This window comes from Stegodyphus dumicola, chromosome 10 (genome assembly GCF_044657685.1).
Source record: "Stegodyphus dumicola isolate Sdum_Otavi_A_Nest chromosome 10, ASM4465768v1".
Lineage (NCBI taxonomy): Eukaryota > Metazoa > Arthropoda > Arachnida > Araneae > Eresidae > Stegodyphus > Stegodyphus dumicola.
In genome coordinates, this window is record NC_140777.1 from 63000248 (window position 1) to 63015942 (window position 15695).

Genomic DNA, 15695 nt, shown 5'->3' on the forward strand with positions numbered 1-15695 from the left:
ACACAAAAGTAACTTTAAGTAAAACTTGCAATTTACCATTCCCGCCATCAAAGCTGATACCTACCAAATTCGATAAAGTAGACAGAAATGACAGTATAACTAAGTATTCAGGGTTATAATTTTTCATTTATCGTGCAGCTTTCACATTTTATGGAAACTCAGATATTTAACTTTGCTACAAGCATTTAAAAATTTAAAATGTTTTGCATTATAAATTCTCTACCTGTGTTACTCTTACCTTTAAATGTTTGCCATCACCAATTACAACTAAATTTGTTAATCTTTTAAATGCCATTTCAGTCTTAAATCATAAAAAAAAAGCATTTTTTTATGATTAGCACCCACTATTTTTTAATGGAATCATTTTCCAATGTACTAACAAATCAATGATAAATTTTAAAAGCTTCCTTATTAAAAGAGCCATTGCATAAGTACTTGAGAACATCTGAAATTTGTAAATTGCGAACAGAATAATTGGAACAGCTTTAGTATTGGTCCTTTTGGCGACAAACTTAGATCGCCAAGGTAGACCCGGTTTTGAAGATCGGAAAAAAATGGCAGATTGTCAACAAAACCCGATCTAGACTAAATGACAATCCTAAAAAATAAGCTCTTAATCAGAATAAACAGTCTTTCTCTAATTTTCAATATTTCTAGTACTGCTATAATAAATTCTTGAAACACTACTGTAAATGAATTTATGACAAGTATTATGTTATGAGTAACGAAATTTACAAAATGTTAATATTTTTAATTACAAAATATAATGTATTAAACATTAATATTTTAAGTAGTTAGTTCATATTTATGTTTTATTATATTAGTACTTAGCTAATATTTTAAATTTACAAAAGGTTAATTTTTATGTTTATGAATAATGAAATTTACAAAAGGTTAATAAATGCATTTCAAACTAGTATATGTTACTTTAGTTTCTTAGATTCTGTTATTAAAAGAAAAAAAAAATATTTCAAAGTGAAGGAAATCAAATTCAATTATAATGGGCAAGTTTTATACCAGTGTTAGAAATATCTTTTATGATTAAATATTGTAAATGGTAAAAATATTAAGAAATGTGTATTTTTTAATCCCTCAATTTATTACAAGTAATTTATGATCATAATTAAAAGCTAAAATTAAATTATCATAATGAGTAAATTTTGTACCAATGGTAATAATACAACAATCATCGTAAATGACGATTTCTGTGAAAAATTCGAACAGTCATTGGAATCCACTAGTGGTGGAGTGATAGCCACCGAACAGTGGTAGTTCAGGCTGGCTATATGAGAGTTTTAGTAGTTTTCTGATGTAATGTGAATCTGAGCCAGTTTCTCTTAAAAAGTACTTTATGAAGGCATCCTTTTTCTGCTAGGCAGCATACGTATTTATTTTCTATTCATAATTCTCTCTTATTTTCTTAATTCTAAATCTTACTTCTGAAGAGAAGAAGTGTTGCATCTATAGGTCAAAAAATATGGTCAATATGTTTGCAAAATCCTGTCAGTTTTGGAAAGCATTTAAATAAACTAAATAATTTGTATGTGATGCAAACAAAAATGCATTACACTATCTCATGTACTGAATAATTAATCAGAGAACAAAGTATATTGTAATGTTCCTTTATTTCGTAACCAGAGTTATTTTATTCTTGGGATCTTCACTGTCAATTTCCTCCATCCGTTTTCTCACCAGAATCCAAATGAAGTTTTTATTTTGTAAAACAAACCGTGTTTTGCCTTTTGAGGCCACATTAATAGGTTGCTAGATAAGAAAAGATTTGTAGTCTTCAGTCTTGCATTATAATTGCTGATAGTTGAATTCCATGCCAGTTAAGTTTTTAACCAACTGTGCATTAAATTGATTTGTGCAGCCTTTGGGCTACAAATTTATTTGAATTTAAATTTTACATTTGAACTTAATTGTTATCATAAGTTATCTTGCCACAAGTGGTTGACCGAGTCGTAAGTACAAAGTGTGCCTTCTGTTCTGTACATCTAAACTTTATAATAGAATAAAAGTATATCTTAACTTAATAAGAATATATCTAAACTTTATGATAACATTTAAAGACATTGAAATCAGTATCTAAGTGCTTGCCATGTAGTCAAATTTTTATATATAAATTGTACTCTTACTTTTATTAGAGTTTTTATTACAAAAAATTCAGTTTTATGTTAGATAAAATGTTTGAGTAATGTAGAAAATTTAAAATAAAAAGTCGACTGTTATGTCAACATACTATTAATGAAAGTAATAAGTTATTCATATACAGTGAAGGTTATTCATATACAGCTGTTAGGTTGTAAGATTTACGAAATTTGAGAACTGTAAATTATAAGCAATACATTCCACATACATCAATCTAGGCACCATTATATTTTTTAGTCAAATTAAAAAATGTTATAAAAGCAATAATGAAACCTGATTTGAACCTATGAATTCATGCAATTACACATCCCTATAGTTCTAATATGAGGTATACAAGTATTTTTAGACCATGGTAATTTTGATTTCCTTAGCAAAGGAAACACCAAGAGTTTACCTCATGCTACTGAAAATGTGTTTTTTTTTCCCCTTGAGGAAGGGGGTGGCATTTATAATAATATGCAGAGTTGACATATGAAAAAATGTCAAGACTCATGTGATGTAATATTAAAAGCACCACTTTTAATTATAAAAAAATTTGGCTTTTTAAAAAATATTTTAAATGTTGTGTTTTCCTAACACAAAAGTAACTTTAAGAAAAACACACAATTTATCCCTCCTGCCATCAAAGCTCTGATACCTATCAAATTCGTTAAAGTTACGTGGACAGAAATGGCGGCATGTTTGAAGCTCAATATTTAGGGTTACCAAGGTTATCATAATTTTTCATTTATCGCTCCAAAATGTGGCCAAACAAATTTCTTGCCAAAAAGGACTAATACTAAAGCTGTGCCGAATAATTAAATTTGCAATTTTATCAGCAGAGTACACTGGTCAGTTTAATGAGGAAAAATTCAATATATGCGGATACTGCCTTTATAAAGTTTCAGCAGCATATCATTTTCTTAATTTGGAAGAGAAAAGTTATGCCAAACTTACTTTTATCTAAATTTACATTAAAAATAAACCATACGTGTAATTTCAATGTTAGTCAGATATATTTAATAGCAAAATTTTAGAATACATCTACCCACATGATTTAAAATAGCTTAGTCCATTATATACTTCAATCATACTAAAACCTTAATAATGTAAATAAAACACTTCATTAATTCTTTTATAACACTAGATAAAAAAATTAAGTAGCATGTCCCAGTAAGTGTAATATAATGTTAAGTAATTTAGAACTCTTTAAATTAAATTAGCCAACTAAAAAACTTGTGGTACTCTGCTGTTATCGGGACCAGATTCAGAATGTATGTATGCATGTGCATATATGTGCGAGCCACCATACATATAATTTTTGTGAATCTGGCCCTGATAACAGAAGAGTACCAAATTTACTTATACCATTTATCCATTATTTTCAACACCATAACTGGTTACATCTAAAGAGGAATTTCAATTTTCTTTTCAAGTAAGAAGCTATCAAGACTTATGAAATTTAATTAAAGTATTGAAGGGGAAATTGGGCGATTCTGCACTTTAGCCGTACTGAAAATTATACCACTGTCAATTAAAACATAGTTGAGTGTAACAAAGTCTATTTTTAAGTTTAAAAATAAAACTCGCACCCACTTAAGTCGTTAAAGTCAAGAGTATAAATGTTTTTAATGCTATTCATTCAACAAAATGGTGCAACCCAACACAAAGTATGCAATGCCAGTGTTACATCAGTTCTAAAACTCTCAAGAATGCTTTTAATTTACCACAGTAAGAACTTATTTTTGAATATACATAAAATTTCACATGTAAAAATTGTTAAAACTAAAAACATTACATTCAAATACAAACATGCAACCAAATGAATCCATTCCCTACGACCCCATAAAACATGAATCAATAAATAAGGCACCGTTAACGCTACATAATTTAAAACCCATTCCAAGCATTTAGTTTTTATCGTTTTGAAGACAAGTACATGAAACTAAATTAAGTACATTATTTCTGTAAAACGAATTTATTTCAAACATCTCCTATCTAGTATTAGTATCCAATGAACGTATTCAACTTTGAAAACCGCATCTTAATAGTAGAACATAAAATATCAAAATAAAATGGATCCTAAAATAAAAATTATAATTCGGGATAACTATTTAGATATGCTATTATTTCTAGGCCTAATAAAAAAGTTCAGTTTCAACTATAGAACAAAAACACATTTTTTACAATTTTGTAAATTTATTAGAAATTTTGCGCACACTTAAAAAATTTTAGAATACTGGTTTATGATATGGAAACATAAGAAGGCAGATGAATAGTTCAGAATCAAGATGCATGAAAAATTTTATGAAGTTCAGGTATTTCGATGACCGTTGGAAACCAACGCTCGATTCAAATGGCGTCTAGAACTCTTGGCTAGGTCCTCCTTTCTTAGATGCTTTACCGCCAGTTGAGGGACCTGTGCCTGTTTTCTTCGGAAGTAGAACAGCTTGAATGTTAGGAAGCACACCGCCTTGAGCAATGGTAACTCCAGAAAGCAGTTTGTTCAATTCTTCGTCATTTCGAATGGCTAGCTGTAAATGTCGTGGAATAATACGTGTCTTCTTGTTGTCACGAGCGGCATTTCCCGCCAATTCCAACACCTCAGCGGCCAAGTATTCTAACACAGCAGCTAGATACACGGGAGCTCCGGCACCTACTCTTTCAGCATAATTTCCTTTTCGAAGAAGTCTATGAATTCTACCCACAGGAAATTGAAGTCCAGCTCTGCTAGATCTGGTCTTGCTTTTTCCCTTAGCTTTGCCACCTTTTCCTCGGCCAGACATTTTTGAAAAAAATCGGAATTCGAGACACTAAGCACACACCTTCTCTCAATCCAGAAAACGGGTGAATGGCGCCAAATCCGCTTCGCCTGGAACTGCACAATTTATGGTTGCAGTTACAGTGAATTATTTCTTATCACGTGGCTAACAAACTATTTAAATTGATATGTAAGGTACACAGAAAACCGTCTTTGAATTTGTTTCTAACTTGCACTTTTATAATTAAAAGAGAAGGAGAATATGTTTGATTGACTTAAATTATTCAAAGTGAAATTTTGCAGTATATTATAAACATTCTAACTAGGAAAAATAAAAAACTGTCATAAAAAATTACTGCTGAAAAATACTATCAAAGACTCAGTAGAAGGAGTTTGTCAGATATACATGAAGCCTAAGCCCTAAGAGGATGTTGAACTGCGGTGCTTAACCACCAGGGTGCCTGGGCGCCATAGCCCTACCCCTCATCGAATAACATGATAAAAGTTTCGAATTATGAGAAATATAACTGAATGTGCTGAATAATTAAATGAGCAAGAGTTTAAATTCATAATTGCTAATAGTTAAATACATATTTTTTCCCCATAAGTACCTAATTACTAATCCATACATAATTAACTATTAACGCCCATGGAGATATTTGGCTGAACTTGATAGTAATTTTAAATTAAACTCTATTTTTTTTTTTTTTTTTTTTTTTTTTTTTTTTTAAGTGGAAAGAAAAATATATTGATTTTGATTCTTACCTCTGTTAAAACATACATATGAGACAGTTAAATATTCTTGATATTACATATAAATACAGGTAATATGCACATCAACTATTAATCCGTTTGTGAAAAAAGTTGAGTTTATTACCGATCAGAAAATCACAGAGAACAAAATTAAAAAGGAAAAAAAAAGAACCGTGAGATTAATAGCATATTTTAAAAACTCTAAATTATCTTTTAAAGCGTTTTACGCTCCTTTCGCTATTATAAATGTACAGTTTCACCATAGCTAAATGGTAAAGACCAGTGAATACTGAGGGTTCGATCAACAATACCAACTCTACTACGGTGTAAAAATAGAGTTGGTGTTGGTTCGACTTGGGTTCAAACAAAAATCTAGTTAACCTTATTTCAATACCGGGCGAATAGGCATGTTTTCTTTGTATGCCTTTTCTTAGACAGATAGCTCTCATGTGCTTTATTTTTCATATTTCAGAATTTTTACATTACTCATGTTTTATATGTTATATTACAGATTTCGGATAAGGTTCGGAGAACAGCTTTAACGCCAAAAAGAGAAGACACAGCTCATTATGGTAAACTAGAGCTACTAGAGATACAGGCTGACTCGTCAGCCATTTTGAATCTAAGCTTTAGGGTTGCAATTTAGGTGTGGAGCGGCAACTTTGGCTCTTTAGCGCTGTCCGCTAAAATTTAACATTCTAGAGAATCCGAATTTCAGCTTTTTTCTGCACTCCTATAAAGATGTGTGGCTTTTCCCCCTTCTTTTGTCTGCAGTACAGATTCTTTCTCGTATTTTTTTTTTTAAATTGCCAAATTTCTCGTATGATTCAAGTTATTTTAAAAGTTTCTAAAACATTTTCACATATCATATTTCAAATTTGTATTTTTAGTATTAATACAATTTGCCAAATTTGTATTTTTATGCTTTTTTTTTGAATTCCTTTATTGAATTTTCAATTTTTTCTTTTAAATACACGCATAATGTTATTTATCTCAAAATGTATTTTTTGACAAGAGCTTTCCCTCAACCACATTCTTAATATGGTTGAGGGAAATCCCTCAACCTCCATTAATTTAGGATAAGGTTTAATCTTTAATTTTTGTTTTTTATTTTTAATATGTTATTTGAATTTTGCTCACATGGAATCAAGCGTCTATTACTGTAGCAAATTTGTTAAAAATGTTATTTTGTGTGTGTTTCCAGAAAAAGCTGCTAAACACTTTATGATTTTAAATACTGATTCAAGATATACACCTTTAAATTATAACGCTTTTAGAATGAAGTGCAGAATGCTATAAAAATTACTTCAATGCTCAGATGACTGTGGGATTCATAGATTTAATAGAGTAAAAAATTCCATTAATTTTTTTTTTTTTTTTCTTTATTTAGCTATAAACAATATTAAAATAATACACACACAAATAAATAAAAATAAAAATAATACATTTACATACAGAATTTACAGATACTATTTACTTATAAGTTTATTTGTTGTTGATGGTTACTTTTTATTATACTTGGAAAAATTATACTTACATACATATGCTCTTAATATTACACGTATCTGAATATTTAAATGATAATTCCATAACATAATAAGATTCAATCTATATCACAGCAAAGACAATACTTAAATCACAGTTCTTTTATTAATTAATTTGCATAAGTAAAAACATAAAAATATTATTTAGCTTCAAATCTATAAAATAAGTCCTCTAGTAACAAACATATGACAAACACATATAGTGAAAATAAAGATAAATAAATAAAAATGTTTTGCTTTTTGGTCTAATGTAGTGCAATTCAGTCTATTATATTCAAATTTTATTAAAACATACTGCAGTAATTGAATTTTTTCCATTATACATCAAACAGCTTTATATAGAATGATATTATATTAGTTTTACTTTTAAAACTAATATAATATAATTAATTCTCATTTATATGCGGAGATGTTTGAATAAATGCAAAAAACCATGTCCCTGACACAGTTCATTTGGGGCTAGCAGAGAACCACGATATGGCTGCCCAAACCAGAACAGAACCCCCGCCATGTTTCACTCTTGGCAACAAACAGTCTGTATTATAGGCTTGAGATGGCGTTCTCCAGACGTAAACTCGGCTAGAAGTGGGAAACAATGTGAAAGAAGACTCGTCAGACCATATTATTCGCTTCCACTGCTCTATAGTCCAGGCTTTATGATTTAAACACCACCTTTTCCTGTAACGGGCATTAGCGTCACAGATGAGTGGCTTCTCAATTGCAGCACGGCCAGCAATTCCCTGTTTATGAAGCTCCCTTCTAATTGTTTTGGTACTCACAGGGTTCGGTAACACAACATTCATTTCAGCAGTAACTTTTGCAGCTGTGGTCTTCTTATTTTTCGTCACAATTGCTCTTAATGATCGTCTGTCACGATCACTCAGGACACACCTTCGTGCGCCCTGTGATTTAGCAGATGATGTTTTTCCGCTTTTCGAATATACGGAATAAATCTTCGATACAGTACCTCTTGAAACACTAAACACCTCGGCTACCTTGCTTACAGAAGCATCTACCATACGTACTCCAACAATTTGCCCACGTTCGAAGTCTGTTAACTCTGACATAATGCAATGACAACCTCACATAACAGTACTCCGACAACAACTGAACTGTTTAGCACATTTACGAAGTTGTATAGGTGGCGTCAGTAGTCAAAAACGCCAGCGCCACCTACATTTCATTAAAATCAATCTTTCTTTTCAAACATGCATTTCACAAGGTGTTTCCATATTTTTGTCCATCCACTGTATCTCATTGATATATTGTAAATATAGCTTAAACATGTTTTATGTGCATACCCAAAGGGGGTGGGAAGTAAGCCTTGATTCAAAATCTGTTTTAAAGCAATAAGTAAATAAATAAAATACACTGGTTCTATTAGAATGTCAAAAAATACTGTTATGTATTCTATAAACAAATCCAAATTATCACATCATACTATATAACCCTGGTACAAAAGAAGAAATGTCTGATTAGGAACATACTCTATTTATTTGGTAAAAAAGAAGAGTAAAACATATGCAACATCCCATTATGAAAAATCCTGCAAGCCATTACAATACTATAAGACATTAATTAGTAAGGTAAACATCAGTTGATCATTCTTTCACAACAGCAATAAATGTTTCATTTAAAATTCCTAATAACATGCCAAAACAGATTCACAATTGATGCCTCATTTAAGGTCACACAAAAGTAAATCCGATTTAGCTGACTACGAGATCTTCTATTGTAGAGGACTTTCTAAGGAGAACTGGCTTGTATTCACATTACACATGGGGAAAAACCACAAAAAAAAACCAACCATGCAGGCAACCTGTTCGGAAATAGAACAGAAGATGGAACTCCCAGCATTCAGTAACTTTAACCATTCAGCTGTTGGTGGGCCTAATTATTATTCGAAGAGACAAACAGCAATTTTTCAGTGACAACTACTCTACTTTTTTAGACAGAACTGAACAGCAAAAACTTCTTAAACTCTTGATTAGATTCTAGTTTACTTTCTTCCTTTTAAAAGCAGGAGATGCAAAACTTTGCCGCTGCTGCCTTTTATTTTGAAGAAGCTTCTTGAGACCACTTCCACGGGCAGTCAAATAATATTTTATTATCTTTGTTTTGATATTGCAACAGGAGGGAATATTTACCTCGCCTGCTTTCTTACAAATCATATTAACAAATTCCACATCCATAGTTACATTTCCATGTATTATTTCGTCTAAAAAATTTTGAATTATTTTTTCACACAGAAGGCACAATTTAAAAATTTCTGGAGAAGGACATTTAAGCCCACCTAAATTTGCAAAATTAATTATGTACTGCTTATTTTCATCAATGGAAGGAGTATTTTGCTCACAAACTAAGAGAAATTGTGAGCATGAATTACAAGCATTTTTCAAAACAGAATTTATTGCAGCTCCTGCAATATAACAGACGTTATTTTCCTCACTAAGGGTGAGATTCTGTAGAGATACATCAGAAACTTCTGGTATGGTAACAGGCTCTAAAGCTTTTTTCTCCTTCAGAAATTCAAATTCATCTTTCGCATAGTTTAATAAGTAAATATCTGAATCAGTAGCATAACTGGAGTTCTTAATGTCAGATATAAACTGAGATAAACAGATAAGCTTTAATGCTTTCACAGCTTGCGAAGCACTTGGCCTCAAACCAGCTTTTCTGCGTATCTGAGAAAATACATTTTCTAGAGCATCTTGTGTCAATCTGTTCGTCAAAATAAACTGAAAATCATTCAGAAAACATGCCTCTGCTAACTGTATGGCTGATAAAGTAGAAAGAATCAAACCAGTATGTAATGGTTTCCACCCTTTATCAATTTCTATAAGCTGTATAACATTAATAAATTCAAAAAGTAACTCAATTTTTTTGCTTTTATTTGTCACAGAAATTGAGTTCTTTCTACATCTAGAGGATAGCATTTGAAACCACTGACATATAAATCTTATCCACCATGCTGTTGTAAGAGCATTAGGGCTTATCTCTTTTAAAGCTACTGCCTTCTCCAATCCCGCAGCTGTTTTAATTGGAAAAAACCTCACAGCAGAAGCAACATTCATTTTATCAAAATGTGAGGGGAAGAGGTCTTCTTTGTTGAGATGATGCATAGTTCTCAAACCACAATTTTGGTTTGTTTCAGTAATCCATATATCTTTTATAAATCCTGCAGATACATGCAAAGTAACCAAATTTTCTTTATTGCAAACATAACTGGGCAGTTTTATACTATGATTAAGAGTTGCAGACCAGAGATTTTTTAAAAGATGTGGCACATCTGCAAATACATAAATAATTTTGCCCTTAATTTCAGTAGTGAAATTATTTCTTTGGTTTCGAGAAACAGATATTCTCAAAGAATTCCACAGGCTTCTATTTACTGCTGCCATATCGCTAACAATACCAGCAACATTAAATCCAACAGAATTGACAGCTTCGATAACATTGACAACAAGTTGTTTGAGCTGGCATCCTGTTACCTGTCCAGTTATCTCATGGGCAACCACTTGCTTCCATTTCAGCTTCAAACCTCTTAGTAAAATAACTAAATAGTGATTTTCTGTACCCTTTTGATTTCTTAATGTACATTTACCAATAAATTTACGTTTTGAAATATCAAAATCAGGATTGCCAGAAATCTCCATTTCATCCAATGATAAAATACAGTCTTTATCACTAGCATTCATTTTTTCTCCTTTAATTTTCAAAGGTTCAATCATCTCACTGATGACTCCAAAATTCATTTCAAGACCTTGAAGTCTTTTATTTAAAGTGCTGTATGAAGGCACGGAAAACCTATTCTGTGCAAGTAATTATAACCATGCTTGCCCAAAGCAAATCTAACTTTGAGGCCTTTTATTATTCCCTCGTTAGACCATTTTGCAATGCTTCTACGAGGAATTTTCAACATTGCTATTTGTTCATCTGAAAGAAATGTTTTCACTCCTTTCAGCAATTCCTCATGCTGTACTTGAAGGTCATGAAGTTGAATTTCAGTGCTATGCTATTTTTTTAAAACATTAATTTCATTTTTTTTTGGTTGCTGTAAGTTCTTTCAGTAATATTTTGTTCTCGCATTGCAGAAGCGAGATCAATTCAGTCTGCTGTTTTATAAAATTCCTTAAAAGAACATCCTGGAATAAAGAAAAAATCTATATGAATAATCATCAAAGAAGGGGGGGGGAACACAACAAACAAACAAAAAAGATCTGAAAGGTTTCAGATTTTAAATTACACCCAAAGGGGCCTTTTTTTAACATTTTGTGTTTTACCTTTATTTATTAAATATCAAGTTTTTCACACTTAAACTATAAAATTCAGTTCAACAGCAATATTGCAAGATAATTTTAAAATGAACATATCTTCAGAATTCCCGATTCATTGTCTCACACGCTGGAGATAAAAGTGTCTTTTCTGTACAACATTGCCATTGCTCGCTTTGAAATACTCAAGTTTGTTAATCAAAAATTCGTTAAAGTTTTACAACATATAAAATATATATTAAAACAAATTCCGAATTTCAAATTCGGTCTTCCAGATGTCCATATTCACAGTAGAATTAAGTCATTCAAAATTTGATGGCTCTAGGTACCGTTGTTTTATCAGAATGCAAAAAACATACATGCATTTATGAGTCTTCACAATATAATTTCTTTAAATATAGTACAGGGTGATAATATTTGGTGGCAACAATTTGAAAAGTGATGCAGCCGTTTATAGTGTTTCAATATAAAACGAAAACAATAGTCCTTCAGGGACAAAGCCCCTTTGGATTAAATGTCAAACTTAAACAGATAATAAATCCACAAAATAAAAATGCAAGTTCCAGGTCTCTTTTCCTATACTGTGGTGGGTTTTTAAATTTGACTCTATTGTTTTCAGCATTTTCTAGATTATTTTTGTTTTATTTTCTAATATTTAAAATTTATTTCACTTAAAAATAGATTTTTAAAATTTATTTCCAGCTTTTCAAGGGATCGATTATCTCCATAATCATGAGCAATTTAATAACACAAATTATCAACTTATATCACAGCCTTCACAAATGCTGATGAAATTAATTAAAATTAATTACAATTTGGTTGCAAGATGAATCTAAAGGTTGTTTTTGCAAACAAAACTGAAATTTACATAGAGAATTTGCAACTATTGATGAAATTAATTACATTCCTTTTACCAAAAAATTACTTTATAGAACATTTTAAATGCATATAAGGAAGTAATTTAATTATACATTAGTTATCAACTTACATCAGAGCCTTCACAAATAGATGGTATTTCATTGCAAAATGAGGCTAAAGGCTGTTCTTGCAAACAAACCTGAAATGTACACAAAGAATTTGTAAATGCTGATGAAATTAATTACATTCCTTTTACCCCCCCCCAAAAAAAGTTAATAGAAACGTTTTGTATAAGCAAGCAATTTAATAATACACTAATTATCTTACATGAGATCCTTCACAAATAGATGGCATTTTATCACAAGATGAAGTTGAAGCTTGTTCTTGCAAACAAACCTGAAATATATATATAAGAAATTTAGAAATACAGATAATATAAACTACATTCATTTTAAGAAATAATTATTTTACATAACATTTTATAATTCATAAATAGATAATAAATTGTTAACACTCAAAATTCAAAAATAATTCCATAGCACAACAGCCAGATATAGTACAGCTGTTTAGCAACCATAAGACAAACAATTTCATATTTCAGAAATCGTATAAAAATTCATTAATATATGTAAAACATATGACATTTAATAGCTGCTCAAATGAAAACATAGAATAGATTCTTTACTAGCAGCTGTTATTTAATCAGAAGGTAATGCTAAATGTTGTTGCAAACACACCTGAGATGTACTGTAATGTACACATTTGCAACCACTGGTGAAATGAAATAAAGTGCATGATTATGAAGATGGAAACATTTAAAAAAACATAGTACAGTTTACGAATAGATGTTAAAAAATTTTTTAGAAGTGCAAAATTGCAATTTACATCAGATACTTCGGCAGCAAAATTTATTTCTCCAAAATATGAAGCTGAAGGTTGTGGCAAATGAACCTAAAAGAAATTATAATATATGAAATATGTGGAAGTGAAAGAAATTATAAACTCTGATCGGATAAAAATAAATACAAATAATCATTACCATTTTCAAAGTAACTCAACTTATAAAAAAGCATAAATACATTGGACTGTTCATAGCATTCATACTTCTTAAACATAAGTAAATATTACGTTAATATATTTTTTAATTTTAGAAAGTGTTAATACTTTTTAGAAAAAGTTTATAATACTAAATATTTAATAACTGTTCAAATGAAGACTTACAACAGATGGTTCAGCAACAGAAATCGCTTCAGTTGATAAAGGTAAACCGTGCAGCAAGCCACCCTGAACATGCAAAAATTATGAAACACATATAAGTAAGGATACCTGAAAATGCTGATAAATAAAATATACTTAATGTAATTTTAATAATAAATAATATAAATAATCCTAATAAGTTTTGTAAATCTTTAAACAAAAAATAACAACATTCAGACAAGACATATAAGACATTAAAATATACATTTAAATCAATATATTATAACTATATTATTGTATTACTCAAGATTAAAATTATTAATTTCAATATTATTTCTTCTACTTACTCCATACATATTTCTCTCTATTTATCTGGAATTTAAAATTAAGCAAAAAAGCAACTTTACTTTAATACAAATTTTGATTTAAACTCTTTTGACTTTGAAGGCAATCAGATACCGGTTTCTTTCTTTTAGGAGCAAATTTGAAGAAACCAGACCCATGTATGACCGTCCTCGAAAAACTACAAAAACTTTATCCAAAAACTACATCAAATTGAGATTTTATGCTTAATTTTCAATATATGATTATAATAACAAAGTACATACTTAATTATATATATAACAACAGCAAAATTTTAATTTTTTAATCTAATCTTAGGGACTGTAATTACAGCTTTATCACATAATGCCTTAATTTCAATATTTTGATTCTTTTATAAAGCAATTTAGTCCATTTGTAATAAAAACATATTTTTTTTTTATGAAAAACCATAAAAATAAAAAACACATACATTACAAAAATTGGATGTAACTTAACGGTGCTTTGGTAAACCAATGCCTTTTAGACGCTGTGGGGTCAACAGTTGTGGGGGATTAGGCACATTGAAAAGAGTTGGCACAGCATTGGGCTTGAGTTTTTTACGCCCATCTTGCCTAGAGCATTCAAATTGATTTTCTTCAAAATGTACCTGCATATTTAACAAAAGCATGCATGAAATTTAACATTAAAATCAAAAGCACTAGTATTAAATTACAGTTACATATATTATAATAATTTAAGAATGTAATTTTCTGATAAATTAAAATTTTTTTATGAAAATAGAACAAAATTTTTAAAAAGTAATCATGTTTGTAAAACTACTTAAAACATATTTCCTGCTCACACACTAAAAATAAATTTAAAGTACCTATAGTTAAAAATACAACATTAAGATTTGCTACTACAATAAAGGATAATAATGGGATCAAAACGATTCATCGAATATTTAAATTAATATTTAAGTTCTTAAAAATGTCTAAAAATACAGAATATATTTATCTTACTATAAAGAAAAAACAAAATCATTTATTATTTGGTGTTGGTGTATTTAATTATGGCAAAGCACACGAGGGCTATCTGCCTAAAGGGAGGGATGCCTTTCGTGGAGGACTTTCTAAGGGAAACTGGCTCGTATACACGTTACACATGGGGAAAACCACGAAAACGCCCATGCAGCCAGCCCGTTCGCGGGATTCGAACCTCAGACCGAACTACCAGTGTTCAGCGTCTTTACCGCTCGGCCGCTGGTGGGCCCCATTTATTATTTGGATCATACCATCCAGTTTTTAACATTGGCGCCAACTATCCGATTTGGCGACAATACATCAGAATCAAAACATAGAATGCTACTTTAAATCACCAATCATACAGTAAAATTAAAGAAAGAAAAAGGCACATCACATTTCTAACTGAGCACAAAGTTTACATGAAATGTATGATATAAATTTTACAAACGGTATAAACTTTTCACGATAACAAAAGAAACAACATGAAACAACGATATTTTACTGCACAAACACATACACATTCCGCAGTTGATTTTGTATTTATAAAATCAGTTGATCGTCAATAAGTGACAGTTAAATGAAGATAAATATTTTAAAGTACCAAGAAGAGTAATTTTTCTAACATTCTATGGAAAAATACGAAGCTGAACTTACCTCACAAAGATACGCTCCTGGGCCCGGGATCCATTGATCTCGACGAGAATTAACTATCCATTTTCTTCGTCTTTCTTCATTTCTAGGGAAACGAAACATCCTAAAGTTATTTTTAGACTGATTCGAACAATTTGGTGCAGCACAACCACCCATTTTTCTGAAAATTAAGTCGGAATCGATCCACAAATATGTCAAG

General features: G+C 30.5%; 1 protein-coding gene and 1 long non-coding RNA gene across 3 annotated transcripts; both read right to left on the reverse strand.

Moving 5' to 3' along the window:
- Positions 1-4309: 4309 nt before the first annotated feature.
- On the reverse strand, positions 4310-4992 carry LOC118184505 (histone H2A-like). The gene has a single exon (XM_035354185.2). It carries the CDS (start codon positions 4914-4916, stop codon positions 4494-4496), a length of 423 nt encoding a protein of 140 aa, XP_035210076.1. The 5' UTR covers positions 4917-4992; the 3' UTR covers positions 4310-4493.
- A 6203-nt stretch (positions 4993-11195) lies between these two features.
- On the reverse strand, positions 11196-14569 carry LOC146994982 (uncharacterized). 2 transcript variants are annotated; one of them, XR_015043411.1, is made up of 6 exons: positions 14311-14569; positions 13542-13604; positions 13206-13271; positions 12648-12716; positions 12451-12519; positions 11196-11333 (listed from the first exon to the last, which is right to left on the reverse strand). It is a non-coding gene; the product is annotated as an uncharacterized LOC146994982 (long non-coding RNA). The 2 variants fall into 2 exon arrangements; XR_015043410.1 differs by lacking the exons at positions 13206-13271; positions 13542-13604; positions 14311-14569 and having other exon boundaries at positions 12648-13176.
- Positions 14570-15695: the final 1126 nt, after the last annotated feature.